The sequence below is a fragment of the Chlorocebus sabaeus genome, chromosome 19, assembly GCF_047675955.1.
Source record: "Chlorocebus sabaeus isolate Y175 chromosome 19, mChlSab1.0.hap1, whole genome shotgun sequence".
Classification (NCBI taxonomy): Eukaryota; Metazoa; Chordata; class Mammalia; order Primates; family Cercopithecidae; genus Chlorocebus; species Chlorocebus sabaeus.
The window spans coordinates 5957706-5985163 of record NC_132922.1 but is presented as its reverse complement, the minus strand read 5'-3'; the positions used below and the strand labels follow the sequence as shown (position 1 = coordinate 5985163).

General features: G+C 50.5%; 1 protein-coding gene across 18 annotated transcripts in view; it reads left to right on the top strand.

Moving 5' to 3' along the window:
- Positions 1-19322, top strand: part of ARHGAP8 (Rho GTPase activating protein 8) — a 91828-nt gene extending 72506 nt beyond the window's left edge. For 15 of the 18 annotated variants that reach the window (XM_038007340.2, XM_038007337.2, XM_038007335.2 and 12 more), the window contains 5 exons: positions 3139-3212; positions 5813-5890; positions 6756-6884; positions 16528-16682; positions 18855-19322. In XM_038007340.2, the coding sequence (XP_037863268.2) occupies positions 3139-3212; positions 5813-5890; positions 6756-6884; positions 16528-16682; positions 18855-19175 (757 nt within the window). In that variant the 3' untranslated portion in view covers positions 19176-19322. Of the gene's footprint in view, positions 1-3138; positions 3213-5812; positions 5891-6755; positions 6885-16380; positions 16683-18854 lie in introns of those variants that run through there. The other 3 variants (XM_073006612.1, XM_073006616.1, XM_073006617.1) reach the window with 3 other exon arrangements.
- The last annotated feature ends 8136 nt before the right edge of the window (positions 19323-27458 follow it).

Below are 27458 nucleotides of genomic sequence, written 5' to 3'. Positions count from 1 at the left end.
GCCCAGGCTGGAGTGCAGTGGCCGGATCTCAGCTCACTGCAAGCTCCGCCTCCCGGGTTCACGCCATTCTCCTGCCTCAAGACTCCCGAGTAGCTGGGACTACAGGCGCCTGCCACCTCGCCCGGCTAGATTTTTGTATTTTTTAGTAGAGACGGGGTTTCACCGGGTTAGCCAGGATGGTCTTGATCTCCTGACCTCTTGATCCGCCTGTCTCGGCCTCCCAAAGTGCTGGGATTACAGGCTTGAGCCACCGCGCCCGGCCCACAACATTTTTTCTAAATTTGTTGAAAACTGTAAAGTCACAGATCATAGGAGCTCAATGGACTACAAGATAAGGAATGTGAAGAAAACTATACTAAGGCTCATCATAACCAAATTTCTTAAAACCAGTGACAACATTTTAAGAGTAGACAGAGGGAAAAAAAGACAGTACACATACAAGAGCAAAGATAAGATTTATAGCAGGCCAGGGGTGGTGGCTCACACCTATAATCCCAGCCCTTTGGGAGGCTGAGGAGGGTGGATCACCTGAGGTCAGGAGTTTGATACCAAGCAGGCCAACATGGCGAAACCCCGTGTCTATTAAAAATTAACTGGGCATGGTGGTGCACGCCTGTAATCCCAGCTACTCTGGAGGCTGAGGCAGGAGAATCACTTGAACCCGGGAGGCAGAGGTTGCGGTGAGCTGAGATTGCTCCATTGCACTCCAGCCTGGGGCAACAGAGTGAGACTCCATCTCAAAAAATGAAAAAGAGTTACAGCAGATTTCTCATTGGGAAGGTGGAACCAATAAACAATGGAGCAACATCTCTATTGTACTGAAAACAAAAACAAAAACAAAGCTAAATTTCTCAATCTAAAATTACATACCCAGCAAAATTTCAAAAATAAATGCCCAGTAAAAACTCTTTCAGATAAACCAAAACGGAGAGAATGTATTTTCAGCAGAACTATACTCTGAGAAGTGTTAGGGGAAGCTCTGCAGAGCAAAGAAATAGAATGCGAAATGGAAATTGGGATCCTCACAAAGGAATGAATGAATGGTTTTTCATTCATGCAAAGGAATGAAAAAGAATAAAGTAGCATGAGGCTTAAAACATGTTGGAGTACTGGATAATATATTAAGAAGTCAGGCCTGGCGCAGTGGCTCACGCCTATAATCCCAGTATGTACGGAGGCCAAGGCAGGTGGATTGCTTGAGCTCAGGAGTTCAAGACCAGTCTTGGCAACATGACAAAACTCTGTCTCTACAAAAAGTTAACTGGCATGGCATGGTGGCACATGCCTGTAGTCCCAGCTACTTGGGAGGCTGAGGTGAAAGTGTTGCTTGAGCCCAGGAGGTCAAGGCTGCAGCTAGCCAAGATCACACCACTGTACTCCAACCTGGGCAACAGGGCAAGACCCTGTCTCCAAAAAGAAAAATAAAAAGCAAAGGATGGGATATGAGACTCATACTGTAAGTAATGTGGTATAATATCAATTGAAATAGACTGTATTATGTTAAATATGTGTAATGTAAAACTAGGGTCACTACAAACAAAAAGATACATCATATATTCACCCACACTGGAAGGCAGTGGCACAGTCTCGGCTCACTGCAACCTCCACCTCCTAGGTTCAAGTGATTTTCCTGCCTCAGCCTCCACAGTAGCTGGGATTACAGGCGTGCATCACCACGCCCGGCTAATTTTTGTATTTTTAGTAGAGGTGGAGTTTTACCATGTTGGCCAGGCTGGGCTCGAGCTCCTGACCTCATGATCTGTCCAACTTGGCCTCCCAAAGTGCTGGGATTAGACGCATGAGCCACTGCGCCCGGCCACATCTAATATATTAATAGGGGGATAAAATGAAATCCTAAAAAATAACTAGCCAGCAAAATAAAGTCAAGAAAAGAGGAAAAAGGAACAAATAACAAATAGTAGATTTAAACCTAGCCATATTGATCATTACATTAAATGTAAGTGGCATCAACATTCCAATTAAAAGACAGAGATTCTCAGATTGGATTTTATTTTATTAGTTTTATTTTTTTATTCTTTTTTTAGACAGTCTTGCTCTGTCGCCCAGGCTGGAGTGCAGTGGCACGATCTCGGCTCACTACAAGCTCTGCCTCCCAGGTTCATGCCATTCTCCTGTCTCAGCCTCCTGAGTAGCTGGGACTGCAGGTGCCCGCCACCAAACCCGGCTAATTTTTTGTATTTTTAGTAGAGACGACGGGATTTCACCATGGTCTTGATCTCCTGACCTCGTGATCCGCCCACCTCGGCCTCCCAAAGTGCTGGGATTACAGGTGTGAGCCACCGCGCCCGGCCTATTTTATTTTATTTTATTTTTTGAGATGGAGTCTTGCTCTATCGCCCAGGCTGGAGTGCAGTGGCGCGATCTCAGCTCACTGCAACCTCCACCTCATGGGTTCAAGTGAGTCCCCTGCCTCAGCCTGGAGAGTAGCTGAGATTACAGGTGTACACCATCAGGCCTGGCTAATTTTTGTATTTTTGGTAGAGACAGAATTTCACCATGTTGGCCAGGCTAGTCTTGAACTTCTGGGCTAAAGTGATCCGTCTGCCTTGGCCTCCCAAACTGCTGGGATTACAGGTGTATGCCACTGTGCCTGGCCAACATTTCTTTTTGTGAATCTCTGTCTCAAAATAGCACAGTAAGAGACAGGTTAATCCAGATAACATACTGGGTTTTTGTCAACTATGTTTTTTAACTGAATCAGCATCCAGTCCAGGGCTTCATGTTCTGCCCTCACAGCCAAGCCATCTCATACTGCTGGGACTTCCCAGTATGGCTCACCTGTGTAGAATGCCCTTTTCTGTTTTGTTCTCTGGCAGGCTCCTACTCATCCCTCAAAACCCAGCTCTGAAGTTGCCCCCTGGGGAAGCCCTCCCCAACCCCCAGGTCTTCCCTATATCATAAATATCCCTCTCATGGAGTTCTCAAATACTGTACTATCATTTTTTCATTTGGCCTCCAGATTTTCTACTTCCTGAGGGCTGAGCCTGCCTGTATCTTCCTGGATGGTGCCTGGGTCCTGTGTTTTCACAGGGTATGGAGAGGACCAGCGCCTCTTCTCATTATGGTCACCCATCAAGCTCAGGTAAAAACTGCCACTTTATTTTCTCTTTTTCTCAGCCTCAAAGACAAAAATCAAGGCGAACTCATCCCCCCCGTGCTGAGGTTCACAGTGACGTACCTGAGAGAGAAAGGTGAGACAGGGCCGGCTCCAGCTGGGTGACTTGAGGGCTGCTGGGTGCACCTCTCTGGGTGGTTTGTCTTGGATCCTGAGCACCCATAAGCCAGGGGGTGTGACCAGGAAGGGAGGGGCTCAAGCACAGTGGCTCCAGGTCTGGGCTCTGGTCTTGGATGGTCTGGGTTTGAATCCTGTCTCCCCTGTGTACTTAGTTGTGTGACCTGGGGCCAGTTACTCACCCTCTCTGGGCCTCCATTCCCTTGTCTGTCCAGTGAGGTTAATAACAAACAGTACCTAACTTGCAGGATTGTTGTGACCCCTAAATGAGACAGTGCTGCAAAGCACTTCGGGTAGTGCTGGTCTGTAGGAAGCCTTCTGGAAATGGGGGCTCCTCTGATGGGATCAGCTTTGATTTGCAGACACCATTGCCAGTGGGGTGGGTGCAGTCAGGAACTTGGAGTGGGGTGAGCCTTGTGGGCTCTCCACAGCTCCTGAGGCTAGAACTGAGGTCCATGGAGAAGGTGTGGGGAGGCTGCTTTTACCTTAACGGGAGGAAAGAGGTTCCCACGGAGGAGCAGGCACCAGGGAGGCTTATCTGGCACCAGGGGTGCAGGTGTGCTCGGTGGGCCAGGTGGTCTCCAGCCGGGGTGCTGCAGTGCAGATGTGTAGGTGTTGGACAGGAAGTGAACGCCTCCCGCATCGCCACCACCCAGGCAGGGCTGGCTCCCTCCAGCCTCCAGAGCTCAGCTCAGTGGTTGCTTCCTCAGGGAATTCCCCCAACATGGCCAAAGCCCCTAAAGCAGACCCCAGCTCTGCCACGGACGCAGCATCGTGGGCCCCGAGACCCCACCACCCTGTGGTCCGTTTCTCATGTTCCGTCCGGCGGGGAGTTCCCATGCAGTGGCTCTGAAAGCCACCGCCGGCCCTGCACCTTCTGGTTGCGAGTGGCTTGGTTTCCTCTTTGGAGCAGGCGCGGTGGGTGGTCTTTGAAAAACCTGCTTCAGACAGGTGGGGCCTGGAGAGCCCATCCTCACCTCTAGGACAGGGTGCCCAGGAAATGCGCTTTGGCACGAGAGTCTGTGCACACGGGGATGGCATCAGTGAGCAGGTGTGCTGGGCGGGGCATGGGGGGCCATCTCCCTCACACCCCAGACCTTGTGGCCCCAGTATTTCCCTGAGTCACGATGCTCGGCTGGCGGGTGAGCAGGTACGGGGGACACCCCACACTGGGACCCCAAGGGGCCCGCCTGTCCCCGGCCTGGACGGCCCCTCCTTGCCCTCTGCCGGTTAGGTCCTGCTTTCTGTAAGCCCTCTGCAATTCTGCCCCTGTCCCGGACAGAACTGCCTTCTTCACGCGCCCCATCATTCAGTCCCTCACTCGGGAGACATTTGCTGGGTGCCTCCCTCGTGCCCGACTCTGGGGATAGCAAAGTGAGCACACGGGGCGTGGAAGAAGCAGCGGTTCCGCCAAGAGCTACCCAGATGCTGACTCCATCAGGGAGGAGGCCCTGCCAGACCGGGGTCCCTGTTAGGGGGTTTGACCTTGTTGGGGGCTTCCCTGAGGGAGGGGCAGTAGAGCTGAGCTCTGAGGACGGGGAGAAGCTGGCCATGCTGGGGGACAGGCCCCAGAGAGGAGAGCAGGTGCAGAGGCCCATGGCTGTGGGAGTGCGGGAGTGTTTGGGGCTTGGAGGAAGCTGAGAGGAGAAGGGGAGGTCAGGCCTTGCAAGTCCCAAGAAGACTTGCACCTCCAGATGCCTGCGCCACAGTCCTAGGTCCTGGTGTTCGGGGCACCCCGTCATCCACTGCAGGCCCCCCACGGGTAGGCTCAGGCCTGTTTCTCTTCCTGGCTCTGGAGCCAGCAGGGGCCTGGCCGGAGGAAACCCTCCCCTCCACCCCAGGGCTGCTTTCATAAGCCAGTTACAAGTCCTGAAAAATCTCTTTATAAACTGACAATGGAGACAAGTTTTCTTCCTTGATTACAGTCACCTCTTTAGTGGAATCGCCTAAGTGAACTTGGACATCATCTGTATCTTCACTGTCTAAACAGCAGCCACCAGCCCCTGTGGCAGTAGCCCAATAGGGCAGGTCATATGAGGTTCATGCAATTGAGTGACTAGATTTTTAATTTAATTTTAATTAAAGTTCAATTCCCATGTGCAGCTACTGGCTGCTGTGCTGGACAGCTCAGCCCTAGCCCTTGTGGGAAGCCACATGTCTGGAGGCCTCCCGGGTGCCAGGCACGTGCTGGGCATCAGCGTGTCCAGTCCTCTCTGCAGCCCTTGGAGACAGGAGCTCATGGCCTTACCCTGTAGATAAACAAGGCAGATAGACTCAGAGAGGCTGAGTGCTTTCTCTGAGGTCACACAGCTGGCAGGCAGAGCTGGACTAGAGCCTAGGTCTGTCTGAGTTTAGAATCTGTTTCTGCTTTCCCTTTCCACGGACCACAGAGGTGGGAAATCGGGCAGGTTGGGGAATATGGGAAGGATCTGAGGAACAAATGAATTTGTGGAGGCCAGCCACAGGTGGGTGACGCCGTGGGCAAGGGGGTGTCATATAACATCCTGGAAGCCCAGTGGGCTGGGACCTGTGAGACGCCTGGAAGCTCCTCTCCTGCAGGCCTACGCACCGAGGGCCTGTTCCGGAGATCCGCCAGCGTGCAGACCGTCCGCGAGATCCAGAGGCTCTACAACCAAGGTGAGGCTGTCCCGCAGTCCTGAGCCCCGAGCTGCCTGGCCAGCGAGCACAGCGCTCCGGGCCTCAGAGCAGAGGCAGGGAAGCACCGCCCCCACAACCCATCCAACTCCCAGAAAACACTCAGGGTGGGGGCAGCTGCCCAGGAGCCATCGAGGGGCCCACTGGTAGTCCAGAGTAGGGACCCTTTGTGCAGACCCCCAACCCTGCTGGGACGTGGTGGCCGCACGATGCCATTTTGTCTTTAGGGGCTCTCCATCCGCACCAGGTGGGCACGTGCTTTCAGGAGACACCCTGCAGTGCAGGGCAGCTGGTTTTTTTATCTGGCAGCTCCCCTGAACTGGCTCAGCACGGCTTCCTTAACTGCCATGTGAAACCTGCGGGCAGGGGCAGTGGCCTCTGAGCTGAGGACACATCGCACTGATACTAAGCCGCTGACAAGACTTGACCTCGATCCCACTCGCTCCCGCGACCAGTTGTGCATCACACAAAAATGGAGCATTGGGTCTGCACTGGGCCGAGCTCAGGCCTGCCTGTCTTAGGCCCGGGGCCTGCAGTGTCATCTCTGCCATGGCCCTGACCTCAGAGAGCTGGCATTGTAGCTGGGAGCAACAGCACACCACAGAGAAGCCAGCAGCCCACCCCATCCTCCACTGGGAGCCCAGGAGGAGGCAGTGAGGGTGGTGTAGGGGCTGATGGGGCCAGAGCACCCCATTTCTAGGTGGGGACAGCATCATCCCCAGGACACGTGGCTCCAGCATCAGGCACTTCCCATGCGGACATCTCACGCCCTGTCTCAGAGCTCGTTCTATAGCCGCAGTGCCCAGGCCGGGGTGCAGACCTCAGCAGTGCCATGTTCTGTGTGCAGGGAAGCCCGTGAACTTTGACGACTACGGGGACATTCACATCCCTGCGGTGATCCTGAAGACCTTCCTGCGAGAGCTGCCGCAGCCGCTTCTGACCTTCCAGGCCTACGAGCAGATTCTCGGGATCACCTGTGCGTAGCTGCCCCGGGGCGGGAGTGGGAGGGGCTTGGTCCTCAGATGCTGTCCCCCAGCTATTGGCCCAGGGTCAGGCTCTGGGGTGGCCGAGGTGGCGTGTACCCACCCTCATCCTGTTGCCACCTGCCACTGCAGGGCAAGAGAGGGAGTCGTTGGGGCTGCCCCACTGTGGACAGCCAGGCCACACTGTCCAAAGGCAGAGCAGCTGCGGTCGGTCAGGGTTGTCCAGGCCGGTCTCTCAGGCGCAGCTGGGCCGGGAGGCAGGGTGATGGGGGCTTTCTAGATTTGGGGCTCATCATCCTGGTCAGAGTCCTGCCTATACCACCTCCCAGCCCCCAAACCCTCAGCTCTCTCATCTAGAAAGGGGCTCTCGGCATTTCTCCCCCAGTCATTGTAGGATGCCAGGCATATGTGATAGGAACTGAACAGCTGTAGGGTCTGATCCTACAGATGCTTTGTGTTCGGTCACATGCTCAGTGTGGCTGAGCACAGATGACTCGTGAACAACTCCATAATAGCATCTCAAAATCCTGGTGAATGCTAAGGAAAGTAATGCCTCCAAAGCACCATGAACCCACTCAGGCCTTCATCTCAGTCATCAAACACCGTCTTTTCAAATGGGACTACCTCTGGCCCCCACCTTTCTTGTTGGAGCACTATCAGTCGAAGGGGGAAACCTGGTTTTGGTGTTAATTCTAAAGCAGCTGGGTTAAGATATTTTAAAGACAAATCTTGAATCTTAAAATCAATGTTTCTGGCCGGCCGCGGTGGCTCACGCCTGTTATCCCAGCACTCTGGGAGGCTGAGGCAGGCGGGTCACCTGAGGTCAGGAGTTCGAGACCAGCCTCAACGTGGAGAAACCCCGTCTCTATAAAAATATAAAATTAGCTGGGTGTGGTGCTGCATGCCTGTAATTCCAGCTACTTGGGAGGCTGAGGCAGCAGAATTGCTTGAACCTGGGAGGCAGAGGCTGTGGTGAGCCAAGATCGCGCCATTACACTCTAGCCTGGGCAACAAGAGCGAAACTCCGTCTCAAAAAAAAAAAAAAAAAAAAAAAATTTCTACCCCACTGGGTATTCACGTATTCAAGAATCACCTTTACCCAAAGGGCAGCCTGGCCTTTGTCCTGGCCCCTGGGGGGTGACTTCTGAACCTTGGAATTTCCCAAAGGACAGGAATTACCTTTGTTATTTATCGGGGGCCCTGATAGTTTATGGTGACTCGGGATAGGGGGTGGCCACTCCAGAAAGGTCAATTACACAGTTAGAGGGTGCAGGCTTTGAGACACGGGAGACCAGCCTGACCTCTGGGGAGAGCAGAGGGCTGGAGATTGATTTCAATCACAGGCATCCCCCCAAGGTCACTGGACGCCAAACTCCCCTCAAAGGCAAGTGTACACCCATTTACTCAGCAGTGCTCCTAAGTGCCTGCCAGATGCCAGGCCCTGTCTGAGATGGGGAAGGTCTCTCCTACAGCCTGGAAGACTATGAAAGATGTTGAGGGCTGACTGACTTTGGTTAGTGGATGGGAAGCCTGGTAGAGTTCAGAGCCAGGCTGAGCCTCATGGAGACAAATTTGATCATGTGTGTAGAGGTAGCTATCTGGTGGTGACAGAGGAGGAGGCACTCCGTTCAGCATCCTCCCACCAGCCGGGCCCAGGGCAGGCAAGATGGACGATGCTCCATCACCTGAATGTGCCAGGCTTTGTCCTAGAGAGAAACTTCCAGAAGCTTCCTGATTTCATTAGCCCCTGCAGAGGTAGGATGACTCCAGCCTCTGTAGGTTCCTGCTTGAGAAAACTCAATGCTACCAGGAGAACTTACTTTTTGTTCCAGCCACAACCTGGTGACAGGGAGATAGGCCCTGGAACCCCTCTTTGAGCAGCAGTTCCTTTAGAAAGCTTGCAGTTGTGGGCCAGGCACAGTGGCTCATGCCTGTAATCCCAGCACTTTGAGAGGCTGAGCCATATTTGGAATGGTGGTGTTCTGGACCCCAGCATTCCCCCGTTTGAAACTTTCCCCAGGAAGTTTTACAGTCCAGAAACATAGTTGGTAGATTGTCTCATGCTGCATGAATCCTTCTGTCAGTGCTGTGACTAGATCACTCCAGGTAAACAGTTGTGTCTCATTTCAGAAGGTAGTGGTGGAGGTGGCAGTAGGGTGACTACCTAAGTCAGCCTGTTAATAAGGGGCCTTTCTATGTCAACAAATGTGAAGTTCCGTGGTTTGAACAAACCATAAACTCTGGGGTTTTTTGTTGTTTGTTTTGTTTTTGAAGTGGAGTCTCGCTCTGTCACCCAGGCTGCAGTTCAGTGGCACAATCTCGGCTCACTGCAACCTCCACCTCCCAGGTTCAAGCAATTCTTCTGCCTCAGCCTCCCGAGTAGCTGGGACTACAGGTGTGTGGCACCACGCCCAGCTAAATTTTTGTATTTTTAGGAGAGAGAGGGTTTCACCGTGTTAGCCAGGATGGTCTCAAGCTCCTGACCTCGTGATCCGCCTGCCTTGGCCTCCCAAACTGCTGGGATTACAGGCGTGAGCTAGTGTGTCTGGCCTAAACTCTATTTTTCAGTCAAGAGAACATTTAGTTGAGAAGATTCCTAGATGTTGGCTTGAAGTATCTTTTCATGGTAGAGTGAGAGTGGCAGCAGCCGGCCAGTGAATTTCATAGTGTGCAATTTAGATGTCTTTGGTGATGGCACTGGGTGTTCCGGTGAACTTTCTGAGCGGCCTGTACAGCAGGAGGCACAAGGATTATCTGTACATCGTCTGCTGTGATGATTTCTTTGAAGTTTGTATCAAGTCTTCCAGCGTCAGCTTTCGGGCTTTGGGGAAGTGGCAGGTTTTCGGTCTTTGTCATGCCAACTGAGAGGGCAGGGGCAAAACTGGAAATGTTAGCTTGGAGCATTGTAGCCAGATATTGGAGGAAATGAGAGGAACTGAGAACTCGCAAGCGTGCGCCATAGTTTTCCACTGGAGCATCATTTCTCTGTACAGCTGCTTCTCTTTTGATTCTCAATTACAAAATAAGTCTGGTCTCACTAGATTTGGCCTGATTATTTACATAAGGGCAGCAAGAATGAGAATTGATGTATGTAGGCTCTTTTTAAGTCTACCTTGTTAGAACTTTTAATAAGACATCTCAGATTCACTTTTTTTTTTTTTTTTTTTTGAGACGGAGTCTCGCTCTGTCGCCCAGGCTGGAGTGCAGTGGCCGGATCTCAGCTCACTGCAAGCTCCGCCTCCCGGGTTCACTCCATTCTCCTGCCTCAGCCTCCCGAGTAACTGGGACTACAGGCGCCCGCCACATCGCCCGGCTAGTTTTTTTGTAGTTTTAGTAGAGATGGGGTTTCACCGTGTTAGCCAGGATGGTCTCGATCTTCTGACCTCGTGATCCGCCCGTCTCGGCCTCCCAAAGTGCTGGGATTACAGGCTTGAGCCACCGCGCCCGGCCCAGATTCACTTTTTAAAAGCCTCTTGAGGCTAGAAAGCCAAGCCAAAAATTTGCCATCAGGGCCAGGTGTGGTGGCTCACTCCTGTAATCCCAGCACTTTGGGAGACCGAGGTGGGCAGATCACCTGAGGTCGGGAGTTCGAGACCAGCCTGACCAACATGGAGAAATCCCATCTCTACTAAAAATACAAAATTAGCCGGGCGTGGTGGCACACACCTATAATCCCAGCTATTCAGGAGACTGAAGCAGGAGAATCGCTTGAAACCCGGGAGGCAGAGGTTGCAGTGAGCTGAGATCTCGCCATTGCACTCCAGCCTGGGCAACAGCGAGACTCCGTCTCAAAAAAAAAAAAGAAAAAAAAATTTGCCATCAGACTTTGCCTGTAGTATCCTTAGACTTGAGTGAATTTCTCTCTTCTCCAGGTTCTCAATCAATATATTTTAAGTTTCCTGGGCCTGCCAGGAAGTGGCTTTCCTTACTCACTGTAATGCCATACGTAACACTGAATAAGGCTAGTCATCATTTCAAGGAATTTCCCTCATTTTTTTTTTCAAGATGGAGTCTTGCTTTGTGGCCCAGGCTGGAGTGCAGTGGCCTGATCTCAGCTCATTACAACCTCTGCCTCCCATGCTCAAGCAATCCATCTACCTTAGCCTCCTGAGTATCGGGGATTACAGGTGTGCGCCGCCACACCCAGCTAATTGTTATAGTTTTAGTAGAGACAGGATTTCACCATGTCGTCCAGGCTGGTCTCGAACTCTGACCTCAAATGATCTGCCCACCTCAACCTCCCAAAGTGCTGGGATTATAGGCATGAGCCACTGCACCCGGCCCTTATTATCTATTTTTAACCATACTTCACTAGTAAACCCAGCTACATAAAGATGTATGCTTGGATTATACTTAATATGAATAATTCAGAAGATGCAGCTGGTTTTTTTGTTTTTGTTTTGAGATGGAGTCTCACTCTGTCGCCCAGGCTAGCGTGCAATGGCACCATCTCAGCTCACTGCAACCTCCGCCTCCCGAGTTCAAGCAATCCTCCCACCTCAAGCGATTCTCCCACCTCTGCCTCGCAAGTAGCTGGGATTATAGGCACCGGCCGTCTTGCCTGGCTAGTTTTTGTATTTTTGTAGAGACAGGGTTTCACCATGTTGGCCAGGCTTGTCTTGAGCTCCTGACCTCAGGTGATCTGCCCTCCTTGGCCTCCCAAAGTGCTGGGATTATGGGCGTGAGCCACCGTGCCCAACCTATACAGCTGTTTTTAATAAATGAACAATATCAGACTCATCTTGTCAGAGTTACTCAAGTCACATGAACTTGAAAAGAATATTTGGCTCAGTTTCTATATTTCTGAGCATTTTAGAAATATTTTATATAAATGCTCATGTCTCTCTAAGCCAATTTGAATAGAACTCCTTTAAGGGATTTTATAAATTAACTTGGTAATACCATCAGAGGGAGAAAATTTTCATGTATACATAACATGCATATCTGCAAACAAAAAGCAATTTTTTTTTTAAGACAGGGTCTCCTTCTGTCACTGAGGCTGGAGTGCAGTGGCTTAATCTTGGCTCACTATATCCTTGACCTCTGGGCTCAAGCAATCCTCCCACCTCAGCCTCTCAAGTAGCTGAGGCATGCACTACCACACCCAGCTAATTTTTAAATATTTTTTTGTCAAGACCAGGGTCTCACCATGTTGCCCAGGCTGGTTTCAAACTCCTGGGCTCAAGTGATCTCCCCACCTCAGCCTCCCAAAGTGCTGGGATGACAGGCGTGAACCACTATGCCCGGCCACAAACCAAGATCTTAGAACTTTCATACATAGTTTCATACAAGTTAAGATTACCTGTTGAGGGTGAAAGTTCTTATCAGTATTTCAGGAGAAGGCCCTAAAGATTTTTTTCTTTGCCCAGATTATTTCCAAATGGTCCTTTTTACCTTGTTTTTTTGTTTTATTTTTAACCAAAGGTGTCCCTAATTCAATGTGACTCTATAAGCCTTTTTGACTCCAATGTGACTCCAAAACCATAAGCCTTTTTGTGGCCATGGATACAAGAGATGTTCTCAGAGTCCCCCAGGATCCCCAGTTACCCCACAGATAGATAGCCAAAAGACAAACAAGTGCCCCAGAGCTGGTGATGGCTGGTACCCCAAGATCCAAAGTTATCCCACAGCCAAAAGAGACTTGACAAGCACCCCAGAGCTGGTGATGGCTGGTACCCCAAGATCCAGAGTTACCCTACAGATAGCCAAAAGACAAGCATCCCAGAGCTGGGGATGATTGGTACCCCAAGATCCAAAGTTACCCCACAGATAGCCAAAAGACAGACAAGCACCCCAGAGCTGGTGGCGGCTGGTAGGATGTCGGCTGTCACCGAGTTTGCATTGCTATAAAGAAATACCTGAGGCTGGGTGATTTATAAAGAAGTTTCGTTGGCTCATGGTTTTGTAGGCTTTGTAGGAAGCATGGTGTTGGCTCTGCTTGGCTTCGGGGAGGCCTCAGGAAGCTTTCAATCCTGGCGGAGGAGGAGCAGGCGTCTCACACAGTGTGAGTGGGAGCAAGACGGGGTGAGGTCATGCCCCACACTTAAACGAGATCTCTTGAGAAATCACTATCATGAGAACAGCACCAAGAGGTAGTGATAACCATTTATGGGAAATCTGCCCCCTTGATTTCATCACCCCTCACCAGTCCCCACCTCCAACACTGGTGATTACAATTCAACATGAGGTTTAGAGGCAACACCTTCCAACGTATCAGAGTGCAACTCATATTTCTGTCTGGCCAGATATAAATTCCCTTTTTTTTGAGATGGAGTCTCACTTTGTTGCCCAGGCCAGAGTACAGTGGCCAAGATTCTCTACTCACTATAAACTCTGCCTCCCAGGTTCAAGTGATTCTCCTGCCACCAATCCCAAGTAGATGGGATTACAGGCACCTGCCACCACACCAGGCTAATTTTTGTATTTTTTAGTAGAGACGGGGTTTCACCATGTTGGCCAGGCTGGTCTCGAACTCCTGATCTCAGGTGATCCATCCGTCTCGGCCTCCCAAAGTGCTGAGATTAAAGGCGTGAGCCACCACGCCCGGCCTGTAAACTCTTGAGGCTGCATCCTGGCTGTTGACTGTTCCTCCAGGCATTTGGAAGCCAAACTGGCCATAAGGGCAAGTTCTCAGGACACAAGACGAAAGGAGAATCTTATCCCATGCTTCTCCTCCTCACAACAAATGACCCAAGAGACAGAGACAAAGGCAAACAGTGACTCTTCCTGGGAGGCTGAGCTCACCGAGGAGTCCTCGAAATCAGATTCGTGAAAGTCACAAGCCAAAGAACCCATTCTTCTGAATGTTGTTCTGTTGGCCCAAATTCAGAAAGGAAGACGACAAAGAGACTTTGACCACCCTCACACAATTGGGCGCTGCAGACAGAAATCCGGGAGGCTGACTTAAGAATTTTTTTTTTTGAGATGGAGTTTTGCTCTTGTTACCCAGGCTGGAGTGCAGTGGTGCAGTCTTGGCTCACTGCAACCTCTGCCTCCGGGGTTCAAATGACTCTCTTGCCTCAGCCTCCCGAGTAGCTGGGATTACAGGTATGCACCACCCCACCCGGCTAATTTTGTATTTGTAGTAGAGACGGGGTTTCTCCATGTTGGTCAGGCTGGTCTCAAACTCCTGACCTCAGGTGATTCACCCACCTCGGCCTCCCAAAGTGCTGGAATTATAGGTGTGAGCCACCACGACCAGCCTTGAGTAAGAATTCTTACCTTTGGCTGGCTCTACCAGGGGTCCTGGCTCTCCGTGCAGCTCCCAGACTGAGCGAGGGGTTCCAGCCAAGGGTACCTCATCCCCATGGCTAGAAAGAAACCACAGGAGGGGTCAAACTCTTTTCCTTCTACCCATCTTAGGTTCCTTGGTGGGGGCCCTGTTGCTTGGACTGACAACAGATTCACAAGAGAAAAACACACCAGTGTATTTACTAGAAGTTGTACATGACATGGGTGACTTCATAAGGAAATGAAGGCCCGGAGACCTGGTCCGCAGAGTGTGCAGATGCCAGGTTGGCTGGAGAGGTGTGCGAAATGCGATGGACCGAGGGGTCTGAGCCTGGGGCAGGAAACTAGGAGAAATGCCATCTTCAGAGATGAGGATGCCCCTTCCCTCTGGGTATAGGGAAACTTGCCTTTCATGGGATGGTCTCATGACCCGCTCCAGAGGAGAAAGGGAAAGTCAGAGAGTCCTCGAGGCCCAGCCTCCCACGTGCAAGCTGTGTGACCTTGGGCTAGTCACCTAACCTCTCAGAGCTCGCTTTCCTCCTCTCTACACTGGGGTTGTTGACACGCTTGACCTGCTTGCTTCCTTGGAGGGAGTGCTCAGTGACACTGGCGGTTGTGATGCTCAGTTCACCCGTTCTGCCTACTTGCCAGCGTGTGTTTCTTCTCAGAGGGACCCCAGTAGGGGCTGAGGGGGACCTGCACCAGTACCCACCTGGGACCATCATTCTTAGATAAGGTTCAGGCTGTAACACCCTGAGGAGGAGATGGCAGCCACCAGGCTTGGTGGAAATATTCAAGGGAACTCCTTGTTCAACAGCAGCTTGATTTCATGGAATGAGGGCTTTTATTAAGAAGCCAACAGGAATGATCATAGTGGGGTGTTGTAGCTGTCTGGGTGTTTGCAGAGCACCCGGCGTTCACCACCTCTGCAAGGCTCAGGGAGAGGGTGGTTGGTGGGTTGGAGGAGGTGGGTACACAGTAACGTGGGCATGCATGTGGCTGAGTGCACACGTGCATCTGTGTTCACATATGCACCTGCAGCAGGACCTTGAATACTTGTTGGTTGGTGGGTTTTTCTGTTTTTTTGAGATGGAGTTTTGCTGTTGCTGCCCAGGCTGGAGTGCAATGGCACCATTTTGGCTCACTGCAACCTGTCTTCTGAGTTCAAGCAATTCTCCTGCTTTGGCCTCCCAGGTAGCTGGGATTACAGGTGTGTGCCACCACACCTGGCTAATTTTTTTTTTTTTAGTAGAGACAGGGTTTTACCATGTTGGGTCAGGCTGGTTTTGAACTCCTGACCTCAAGCGATGCGCCTGCCTCAGCCTCCCATAGTGTTGGGATTACAGGTGTGAGCCATTGCGCCTGGCTGGTTGGTAGGTTTTGATTGGAAGGTTATGGAGCTCAAATGGTGGTGGTGGTTATAAGGGTAACTGGGGGGGGGGGGGGTCTCAGAGTGTGGGCCAGTTGCATCAGGCCCCTGGAGGGTGGGACGCTGCCTTCCCCAAGAGCAACAAAGTGTGGGGGAGGTGCGGTGCTAAGACCGTGAGCAGGCAGTCTAGAGCAGGGGTTGCAAACTTTCTGTAAAAAGCCAGAGAGTAAATATGTTAGGCTTCGTGGGCCTTGCAGTCTCTGTTGCAACTACTCAGCTCAGATCTGGCCCATTGCCTGTATTTGCCAATAAAGTTTCCCTGGAACACAGCCACAGCCACTTTATACATTACCTATGGCTGCTTTTGCCTCATCAGGGCAGAGCGCAGTAGTTGCAACAGAGTCTGTACCTGGAGTAGTTTGCCACCCCCTGCTCTAGATCACGCCCGTTTATGAAGTGATTCGGCTTTAGCAGCTTCCTGGAAGGTGGTGGTGCTGGGTGATAAAGCAGCGGAATGCAGCTTGCAGAATTCAGGTGATAGGGCTTGGATCTGAGGCCCCAGCGCGACTCATGTTGAATTGAAACGCTCGCCGTTGGAGGTGGGGACAGGTGGGAGGTGATTGGATCATGAGGGCAGATCCCTCATGGGTTGGTGCTGTCCTCGAGATAGTGAGTTCTCACCAGATCTGGTTTAAAAGCATATGGCACCTCTGCCCCACTCTCTCTCTTGCTCCTGTTTTTGCCATGGGACGCGCCTCCTTCCCTTTTGCCATAATTGGAAGCCTCCTGAGGCTTCCCCAGAAGCTGAACAGGGACTGGTGCCATGCTTGTACAGCCTGCAGAACCATGAGCCAGTTAAACCTCTTTTCTTATAAATGACCCTATCTCAGGAATTTCTTTATAGCAATGCAAGAACGGCCACACACACACAGGGTTTGCTGAGCAGAGCCACACAGCCGGAAAGTAAGTGGGGGGCCCAGGCCCGACTGTGGGACAGTCCATCCTCAGAGCGGCCCTCCTCCTGGGCTGGGACGCAGTTCTGCCCCTGGCCCCCTCTGGAGCTCAGGAGGGAGCCCCTGCCGTTCCAGGTGTGGAGAGCAGCCTGCGCGTCACCTGCTGCCGCCAGATCCTACGGAGCCTTCCAGAGCACAACTATGTTGTCCTCCGTTACCTCATGGGCTTCCTGCACGCGGTGAGTGGGCAAGGGGGGGTTGCTTGAGGTGAGGCCCAGTGGCATCTCCTGCCATGCTAGGCCTGCCTGGACCAGTCCCCTCCTTGCCCCAGGTCTGGGGTCATGCCCTGCTTGGGCCTAACCACTCCCCTGGCCACCAAGGACTTCATCCAAGGCCCAGTCAGGCACCCACTCTGCTGAGGACCCCCTGCCCACTCCCATACCTGCTGTCCCTTGGCCATTGCCTTCGGTATTGGGGTCCTCAGCCCCATGTGATCTCCTGCTTGGGCTGAATCTCTGGGAGGTGGCAGCTGCATCTACCACTGGCACAGAGCCTGAGGCCCTCACTGTGGACTGAACTGACCATTCCTGTGGAAGGGACACACCTGGAACCATGTACATTAAGTTCCTGTGACCACACAGTGGGTGGCTTAAAACAATAGAATTTACCATGTCACTCTTCTAGAGGCCAGAAGTCCAAACTCAAGGTGTACTGGGCTGCACTCCCTCCTACAGGCTCTAGAGGAGGATCCCTTCCTGGCCTCTCCCAGCTCCTGGGCACTCCAGACTCTGGCTCCGCGTAGCCCCCTGGGTCCAGCCCCAGCCCCACGGCCCTGAATGTTTATCCCTCTCCATCTCCCCAGGCCTTTGCCTCAGACCATGCAGGGTGCGGGCACTACCCACTGTAAGGGAGAGGAGGGCCTGGGCAGAGCAGGTGTCACATCCCGGAGTCTGTCAGAGAATGCCACCTCTTGGTTTTACAGCAAACAATTTTTTTTCTCCCTATTATTTCTCAGAAGCCCAAAACTAAAATTTACTCTCCTGTTTTTTTTTTTTTTTTGAGACGGAGTCTCTGTCGCCCAGGCTGGAGTGCAGTGGCCGGATCTCAGCTCATTGCAAGCTCCGCCTCCTGGGTTCAAGCGATCTCCTGCCTCAGCCTCCCGACTAGCTGGGATTACAGGTGATTGCCACCCTGCCCGGCTAATTTTTGTATTTTTAGTAGAGATGGGATTTCTCCACGTTGGCCAGGCTGATCTTGAACTCCTGACCCCAGGTGATCCACCTGCCTCGGCCTCTTAAAAGTGCTAGGATTATAGGCATGAGCCACCACACCTGGCCTACTACTTTTTCATTGGGAGACCGATTTCTCTCTAGCTGCCTCCTCCACGGGCACTGATGTGAACGCACCTCGTGGGGCATGGTGTTGCATGTTATCCCCCCACTGGCACTCGGATCATGCCCTGCTTGGGCCTTGGAATACCACTCCCTGGCCACCAAAGACCTCATCCAAGGACCTCATCAGGACTCTGCAGTCTCGGCTTGAGGAGGGGTGCAGTGGGCCTGGCTGGTGCACAGCTGCAAGGGGCTGTGGGGACTGGCAGGCAGGCAGAGCCTCATAGGCTTCCAGCTGTCTCACTGAAGCAGGGCTTGGGCAAGTCTGGGCATTCTCGCCAGATCTGTGAGCGTGACGCCTGGCCATGCCCCTCTCCTGTTCTCTGCTCTGCCCTGGCACTCACAGCCTCATGACCCCTGTTTCTGACTCTGAGGTTCCCCCCAGCTTGAAGCTTGTAGGGAGGTAAGAAGAGAACAGGCCCTGCCCTCACCTTGGCCCACATGGCCGCCTGCCACTGGCTGGCCACAAGGCCTTGGGCAAGTCTCTCGTACCCTACAGGCCCCAGGTTCCTCATCTGTAAGCTGGAGAAAGGACTCCCCCTCCTGGGGGTGCTGTGTTGGCCGAGACGGATAGGGAGCCCTTCCGGGAGGCAAGCTCTTTGTACTCTTGCCACCCCTCGCAGTGGCCCCTATGTGCTGGCTAGTCCCCATCATGCCCAGTTCACCACCCACAGAGCAGAGGGCCAGAGAGGTCACCTAGTTCCTACCATCTGTGCTACAGCCCGTCCCCCAGAGTGCATCTCCCCAGACGGTGCAGTGGAAGAGGAGATGGGGTGTTGAGGCTATCACAGAAGGTCAGAGCCGGAGGGTCCTCCAGGACGTCGAGGCCAAACCTTCCTTTCATAGAGTAACTGAGACCCTCAGTGGGCAGGTGGCTGTACAGGGTCCCCATACTGGCTGCTGGCTCCCAGTCCAGTGCTTCTCTCTCTACATATGCCCCTCCCAAAGTTCAGGAGCAAGTTCCAGGTCCCCACGGCCCTTGGTGTTCACTCCCCTTTTCTCATTTGTGGTTTCCTCCAGGTGTCCCAGGAGAGCATCTTCAACAAAATGAACAGCTCTAACCTGGCCTGTGTCTTTGGGCTGAATTTGATCTGGCCATCCCAGGGGGCCTCCTCCCTGAGTGCCCTTGTGCCCCTGAACCTGTTCACGGAGCTGCTGATCGAGTACTATGAAAAGATATTCAGCGCCCCAGAGGCACCTGGGGAGCCCAGCCTGGCACCACGGCAACAGGGGAGCAGGGCAGCCCCTTTGCAGGAGGCTGTGCCGCGGACACGAGCCACCGGCCTCACCACGCCTACCATACCTCCGAGTCCCCTGACGGCGGCCAGAAGATGTCTCTAGTGTTGCAAACATTCTGTGTATTTCAAGCTACCTCCCACCCTTGTCAGTGCACTTGTGTGTTTTGTAAACTTGCCATCTGTAAAAATAACCCTGCCTTAGATGAACTCACAACCTTCTAATGAAAACTCCATGCCTCTGGTCCTTGGACTCCTCTATGGTTCCTGAGCTGTGGACTGGGCTAGAGTAATGCATTTGTTAGGATGGATGTTTTGAATCGTAACCCAATGCGGTTTAACTGAAAACGGGAATGGAGTGGCTAGGGGCTCGCCCTGCTGCTGCCGCCACACTGCTGGGTAACACACCGCCCAAGCCCAGTCACTGCAAGCAGCTGCTCCTCATTATTGCCCATGTGTCAGTGGGTCAGCTGGGTGGGTCTGTTGGTCTTTTGAGGGCATCGCTTACATGTCCTGGCTGAGCTGGCTGTCAGGCGGGGTGACTCTGTTCTCCTGCAGGTGTGCCAAGTCCTTCCAATGGCTAAACAAGGGCACATTCTTATATAACATAGGCCCAGGCACACACACAAGCGCTATTGCAGTTTTCATGCTTTGACTGGCGTGCTGTATGCTCACATCCCACTGGCCAAAGCAAGCCTGGTGGCCATGGCCAGAGTCACTGTGGGAGGGCCCTGCAAAGAGGTGGATATGGGGAGGGTGAAGAATTGGGAATAAAGCAGCCAAGCTGCCTAAGGACTCTGCAATCTCAGGCAGGCTGACTCCTCTGGCTAGAAGGATGTGGGTCCTGTGCATCCATCAAACATGGCAGAGGATACAACGTCTTAGTGTCACGTTCCCCGCAAAAAAGCCCCAGCTTCACTCTGATTGGACAAGGTTAGGTCACATGCTCACCTTGGACCCATCGCTGCAGCCTGACCCATCTGATTGGCTTAGGCCTGAGTCCTGTGCGCCCCCCCCCCAAGCCCCACCGAGACCCGGCAGTGGGGGAGGAGTGACAGCGCTCTGCAAGGGATTATCCTGGAGCCCCACGCTGCCCTCGCCCCAGCTCTTGCTGCAGGGATAAGCGGGGGAGGTTCTGGGGAGCAAACAACAAAAGTCCCCTCCGCAGAGCCCCCGTGGCGGCCCCTCCGTGCCTGCATGGGGTGTTGACCTAGTTGCGCCGGTACCCCGTACCCGTTCGGATGCTTGGGGGAATCACTGGCAGCCCCAGGCCAAACCCACGCCCAGGGCTCTGCTCTGAACTTGGAGGGTGAGGTCTCCTCACTGACCTCCTCCCTTTTCACTTGCATCTTCCTATTCTCCAGCCCCTTGTCTGCTGCTGTGTTTTCTACCCTGCTAGTGCTTGCTGTCCTTAAGGGAGGGGCCTGTGTGGCTGCCGAGCGATCCCCCACGCCTTTCGGTGCACAGCGGGCACCTCGCACTCCAGGGCAAGCTGGGCCTGCAAGCCAGAGAGGGTTCTGCTTTCTTCCAAGCAGCCTCGGACTACCATTCCGTCTGATGTCCAGGTGGCAGCACCATGCCCCTGAGACCCAGCCATTCCTTTACCAAGGGCGTGGATCCTATTACAGTTTCTTGAAGCTGCTTCTGGGCAGAGGAGATGGGACGGAGTCACAAGGGTACCAGGCTGGTGGGAGCCACTGGCTGAATCCATTTTCCTTCTGGGAGAGGAAGGCTCAGTGGCAGCTCGGTGCTGGTGGGGGCTGAGCTGGCCCTGCCTTCAGAACATGGATGGTGCAGGGTCACGGGCATGGGGACAGGGATAGGGAGGGTTGCAGAGTGGCTGTCAGGCCCCCGGTAAGTCTCATGCCATCCCAGCTGGGGATGGAGTCCCCAAATGACACCCCTCTTTGCCCAAGCTCATAACCTACCTGAGTCACACGGTATGTTACTGATGGCGAATCCCTGTGTTCTGCAGCAGCCTCTATCTTTGCCTCCTCAGAAGAAAGCATTCGACTGGGCCCGGCTCGATGACTAATGCCTATAATCCCAGCACTTTGGGAGGCCCAGGCAGGTGCATCACCTTAAGGGAGGAGATTACCCCTCATATTGTCTAATGCCCAATTTCTGTCTCCAAAGAAAGAAGTAAAAACTAAAAGGCAGAAATGAAATCCACAGGCAGACAGCCCGGCGCCGCACCCTGGGCCTGGTAGTTAAAGATCGACCCCTGACCTAACTGGTTCTGTTATCTATAGATTACATTGTATAGAAATGCACTGTGAACATCCCTATCCTGTTTTGTTCTGATCTAGTTACCAGTACATGCAGCCCCCAGTCACATACCCCCTGCTTGCTCAATCAATCATGACCCTCTCACACACCCCCTTAGAGTTGTGAGCCCTTAAAAGGACAGGAATTGCTCACTCGGGGAGCTGGGCACTTAAAAACCCCTTCCTTCTATAACTTGGTGTCTGAGGAGTTTTGTCGGCTGCTCATCTTGCTACATTTCTTGGTTCTCTGACCGGGAAGCGAGGTGAGTGGTGATGGTCAAGGCAGCTCCTCAGGCGGCTTAACCCTGCCCTGTGGAACATCCCTGCCGGGGACTCCGACCAGCCAGAGCAACGCGGATCTTGAGAGCGCTCCCGGGTAAGCATTTGCCCCGGTGGGACGCCTCGCCAGAGCAGTGTGTGGCAGGCCGCCGTGGAGGATCAACGCAGTGGCTGAACACCGGGAAGGAACGGGCACTTGGAGTCTGAACATCTAAAACTTGGTAAGACTAGTCTTTGAAACTTGCCCACTCCATCTGAGTGGAAGTGTGGCCTGATCACCCATGGTGTGCCTTTATCGGCACTTTGGTTTTGGTTTTGATTTGGTTTGAATTGCTTGACAGGACCAGTCTTGGGAACTTGCCCACTCCATTTGAGTGGAAGCGTGGCCTGATCACCCACGGTGTGCCTGTACCGGCACTTTGGTTTCTGTTTTTGACTTGACTTGGATTGCTTGATACTTTGGTTTTGCTTTTGACCTGGCTTGGATTTCTGGATACTCTGATTTTGGTTTTGATTTTGGTTTGGTGTCAACTGCAAAAGTTGTGTGTGCCCTTTTTACCCGTTTTGTGGTGTGTGTGTGGTGTGAGCGTGGTGTTTTGTCTCCAGGAAACATGGGTGAGGCACAAAGTAAGCCCACTCCACTAGGAACTATGTTGAAAATTTTCAAAAAAAAAAAAAAAAAAAAAAAAAAAGGATATAAGGGAGACTGTGGAGTACTATGACAACAGCAGGAAAACTTAAAACTTTGTGTAAGATAGACTGGCCAGCATTAGAGGTAGGTTGGCCATTAGAAGGAAGCCTTGACATGTCCCTTGCTTCAAAGGTATGGCACAAGGTAACCTGTAAGCGAGGGAACCCAGACCAGCTTGTTTTAGATCCCCCTCGCCACACACGGTGGTTGACAGAACAGCAGCATAAGCGGCTGGCCGAGGCAAGGAAAGACCAGCAGAGAAAGAGAAAGGAAAGAGACAGAGAGGAAAAGAGGCAAAGAGACAGAGAGAGAGAGAGGAAGAGACGGAGAGGGAGTCAAGGAGAGAGAGAGAAGGAGGCAGAGAGAGGGAGGAAGAGACAGAGGCAAAAGGAAAGTCAGAGACAAAGTCAAAGAGATAAAGAGATATACAAGTAGTTAAGGAAAAAAAAAAGTGTACCCTGTTCCTTTAAAAGCCATCATACCAATTACTAATTTGGACAAAACAAGGTCTTATTAATAGCAAAGGATAATTAAAATCCCAAACTTACAAGGTTTTCAACAAAAGTAAAGTTTGCTAAAAGTTAACAGTGTGACATGTATTATAGTAACTTCTAATCTTGTGGCCTTAGACAGTCTAGTCCACAGACACACACACACAAAAAAAGGTTCGCTTTGGAAAAGAATGGTTATCTTTGGGGGAAAAAAAAAAAGAAAAAAAAGGGGGGCAGAATTTATATAAAAAGTGTTATATGGTAAATTCTTGTCCTGAAATAAACTGGTTGTTTAAAAAAAGAAATGTTTGTAATAAGTCAGAAAGTTAAGGCATGTCCAAAAAATTGCCTGTAAAAGTCGTGAAAGAAAAAAAGGTTATAAAAAAAGTTTGTAGGCCGGGCGCGGTGGCTCAAGCCTGTAATCCCAGTACTTTGGGAGGCTGACACGGGCAGATCACGTGGTCAGGAGATCGAGACCACCCTGGCTAACACGGTGAAACCCCGTCTCTACTAAAAAGAAAATACAAAAAAAAAAAAAAAAAGTTTGTTAAAAAAAGAATTTATGCAAAAAAGTTGTATAATTTAAAAGTAACTAGGCCTCCTGAATGTAAAACTATTGAAAACAAAAACAAAAACAGTTTATGTGCAAGGTGTATAAGAAAAGCAAAATATACCTTTGGTAAAAGTATTATAAAGAGGCATAAGAATGTACATTCTTACCTACATTAAAAAGTTACAAGCCGGGTGCGGTGGCTCAAGCCTGTAATCCCAGCACTTTGGGAGGCCGAGACGGGCGGATCACGAGGTCAGGAGATCAAGACCATCCTGGCTAACACGGTGAAACCCCGTCTCTATTAAAAAATACAAAAAACTAGCCGGGCGAGGTGGCGGGCGCTTGTAGTCCCAGCTACTCGGGAGGCTGAGGCAGGAGAATGGCGTAAACCCGGGAGGCGGAGCTTGCAGTGAGCTGAGATCCGGCCACTGTACTCCAGCCCGGGCCACAGAGCAAGACTCTGTCTCAAAAAAAAAAAAAAAAAAGTAAAAAGTTACAAATTACTGTTTTGAAGGTTTAAGCAAGGTTTAAAATGTTAATTGTAAAGAACATTCTGTGTGTAAACATATTAGCTAAAGTTAAAGAAGTATCATCCAGTTTTTCTGTGAACTGGATATTAAAGTAAAAGCATAACAGGTTTTTCTTAAAGCACCAACCTGCTCTTCAGCAAATTATAAAAGGTTAAAAAGAGTCCATAAAATCTTACCTTATGGTCAAGCATTAAAAATTAAATAAATATGTCTACAAGGTTTTATTAAAATTAGGTTTAACAATAACACACTAATATAAAGAAAATTTAGCTTATCTGGTATAAAAATCGTACGAGAAGCATTGTTAAATGTAAAATGGTATTTGGCTTTCTTTGGTTTAAAAACTAATAAAAATAGGTGCTAAAGGAAATTTCTCAGTAAAAAGGCACTAAGGACTATAAAGTCCACTGCCAAGGTCCCCACATTTAAAACAAAAGGTCAATTTTTAAAAAAATTATATACGTGGTTTATCTTCCACTTTCCTTTCTCGCAAAAAACAAAACAAAACAAAACAAAACAAAAACAAAGTCTTTTAGCACATGTACCACCCCTAGAATTTCCGGTAAACCAGCACCAGCCTGAAGATCACGTTCTCATCGAAAGGTCGAAAGAAAAACTTGAGCCAACCTGGGAAGGACCCTACCTTGTGCTGCTAACCACCAAGACTGCTGTTTGTACAGCAAAAAAAAAAAAAAGATGGACTCGTCACACCTGAGTCAAGAAAGTGCCACCCACTCCAGAATTGTGGGCCGTAGTCCCAGGGGAAACCCCTACCAAACTAAAGCTAAGAAAAATTTAACTCTTTTAACCTATTCTATTACTCTTTCTTCTTTCCTCATTCTATTGCTGACCATCTAGTTATTAATATAACCAAGTCAATTTCGCCTCAAACTATTGCATTTAATGCTTGCCTTGTTATACCCTGTGAGGACTTGCCAAGTCAAAGACAGCTCTGTACTTCAGAAAAGTACTTCCGTCCCTCCTGACTCTCCTCAGACTGGGCATTAGTAAACTAGGACCATTTAATCCTGGGATATTTCGATAAAGACCCCAGTGCCAACCAGGAGTCTTGCCCCCCGACGTAGAGCTTTCATGCCCTAGTTGGTCCAACGTTCTGTGGACCACTAAAGATAAAATGGACTGCCCCAACTGGTTTTGTAATTTCCCTAAAACCATACATTCATTTTACTAGAGGATCATAGAAGTTAAAGACTTAAAACAAACTTTAGCAATTAAGACAGGATACCAAGATGCAAATGCCTGGTTAAAATGAATCAAATATTCCATCTGCACATTATACAAAAGCTATTATTATGCTTTACACATGGCATGCCAGAGGCCCAGACTGTCCCCCTTCCACTAAGGTGGTCCTCCAGTCGACCAGGCATAGGCTGCATGACAGCTCTTTTCCAGGATTCTACAGCCTAGAGTAATAAGTCAGGCCAAGCTCTCTCTGCTATATCCCAAAGTCCCTGCGGATCAGCCCCTGAGGGCCATCCAGCTTCCGTCTCCCAACACTAAGTTCACTTCATGTCTCTCACGGCAGGGAGGAAACTTAGCATTCCTTGGAGACCTGAAAGGATGCAGTGAGCTTAAGAATTTTCAAGAGCTTATCAGTCAGTCAGTCCTTGTTCATCCCTGAGCGGATGTGTGGTAGTATTATGGTGGACCTCTACTGGGCACTCTGCTGAATAACTGGAGTGGCACTTGTACTTTAGTCCAATTGGCTATCCCTTTCACCCTGGCATTTCGTCAACCAGAAGGAAAAAAAAATAAGACATCATAAAGTGAGAGAAGCCCCTTGTGAGTTTTTCGACTCTCATGTCTATTTAGACGCAACTGGAGTCCCACGAGGAATACCAGATCCATTTAAAGCTTGAAATCAAATAGCTGCAGGATTTAAGTCAATGTCTTAGTAGGTGACAGTTAATAAAAATGTAGATTAGATAAACTACATCTATTACAACCAAAAGCAACGAGCTTTTCATGAGTTAAAAGAAAAACTCATGTCGGGCCCAGCCCTGAGGCTACCTGACCTGACAAAACTCTTTACACTGTGTGTTAGAAAGAGAAAAAATGGCAGTTGAAGTTTTAACCCAGACTGTGGGGCCTGGCCAAGGCCAGCGGCCATCTGTCAGAACAGCTAGACAGGGTTTCCAAAGGCTGGCCCCCAGGTCTAAGGATCCTAGCAGCAACGGCCCTGTTAGCACAAGCAGCAGATAAACTAACCCTTAGGCAAAACCTGAATATAAAAGCTCCCCATGCTGTGGTAACTTTAATAAATACCAAAGGACATCATGGTTAACAAATGCTAGAATAACCAAGTACCAAAGCTTGCTGTGTGAAAATCCCCACATAACCACTGAAGTTTGCAACACCCTAAACCCCACCACCTTGTTCCCAGTATCAGACAGTCCAGTTGAACATAACTGTGTAGAGGTGTTGGACTCAGTTTATTCCAGCAGGCCCTACCTCCGAGACCATCCTTAAACATCAGTAGACTGTAAGCGGTACATGGACGGGAGCGCTTCGCCAACCCCTGCAAAGTGACTCTGAAGACGACGACAAGCCCTGCTCCAGTCACACCCAGAAGCTGACTGGTCCACGCACAGCCAAAGCATGAGGAAACTCATCACGGGACTCATTTTCCTTAAAATTTGGACTTGTACAGTAAGGACTTCAACTGACCTTCCTCAGACTGAGGGTTGTTCCCAGTGTATACATCAAGTCACTGAGGTAGGACAAAAGGTTGCTAAGGTCCTATTATTTTATGGTTATTATAAGTGTACCGGAATTCTAAAAAAAACTTGTTTGTATAATGTTTTTCTATACAAGGTACGTAGCCCAGGAAATGACCAACCTGATGTGTGTTATGACCCATCTGAGCCTCCCATGACCACAGTTCTTAAAATAAGATTAAGGACTAAGGACTGGTGGGAGCTCATAAATGATATAAGTGTTAGCCAAAACAGGAAAAAAAAAAAAAAAAAAAAAGGGTGCCCAAACAAGTCACCTTAAAATGTGATGCCTGTGCTGTCATTAATAGTAAGAAGTTAGGAATAAGGTGTGGTTCTCTTAATTAGAAAAGAGGCTATATGGCAGAAAATAAGTACATCTATCATAAATTAGGACTGTGTGGAAATAAATGTAAATACTGGTCTTATGTCATTTAGGCCACTTGGATAAAAGAAAAATGATGAAAAGGATCCAGTCCACCTTCAGAAAGGAAAAAATGGCCCTTCCTGTACTAAGGGACAATGTGACCCCTTAGAGCTAGTAATAACCAATCCCCTTGATCCTTGCTGGAAAAAAGAGGAGTGTGTGACCTTAGGAATTGATGGGGCCAGACTGGATCCTCGAGTAAATATCTTGGTTTGAGGAGAAGTTTACAAATGCTCTCCTGAGCCAGTGTTTCAAACTTTCTATGATGAACTAAATGTACCAGTACCAGAAATTCCAGGAAAAACAAGAAATTTGTTTTTCTGTCTTGCCTCTGGGGGAGAGGCAAGCACCCTGACCCCTTCTCTCCTTGTCTCTACCCCTTCTCTGCTTTTCTGGGGGAGGGGCAAGCACCCCGA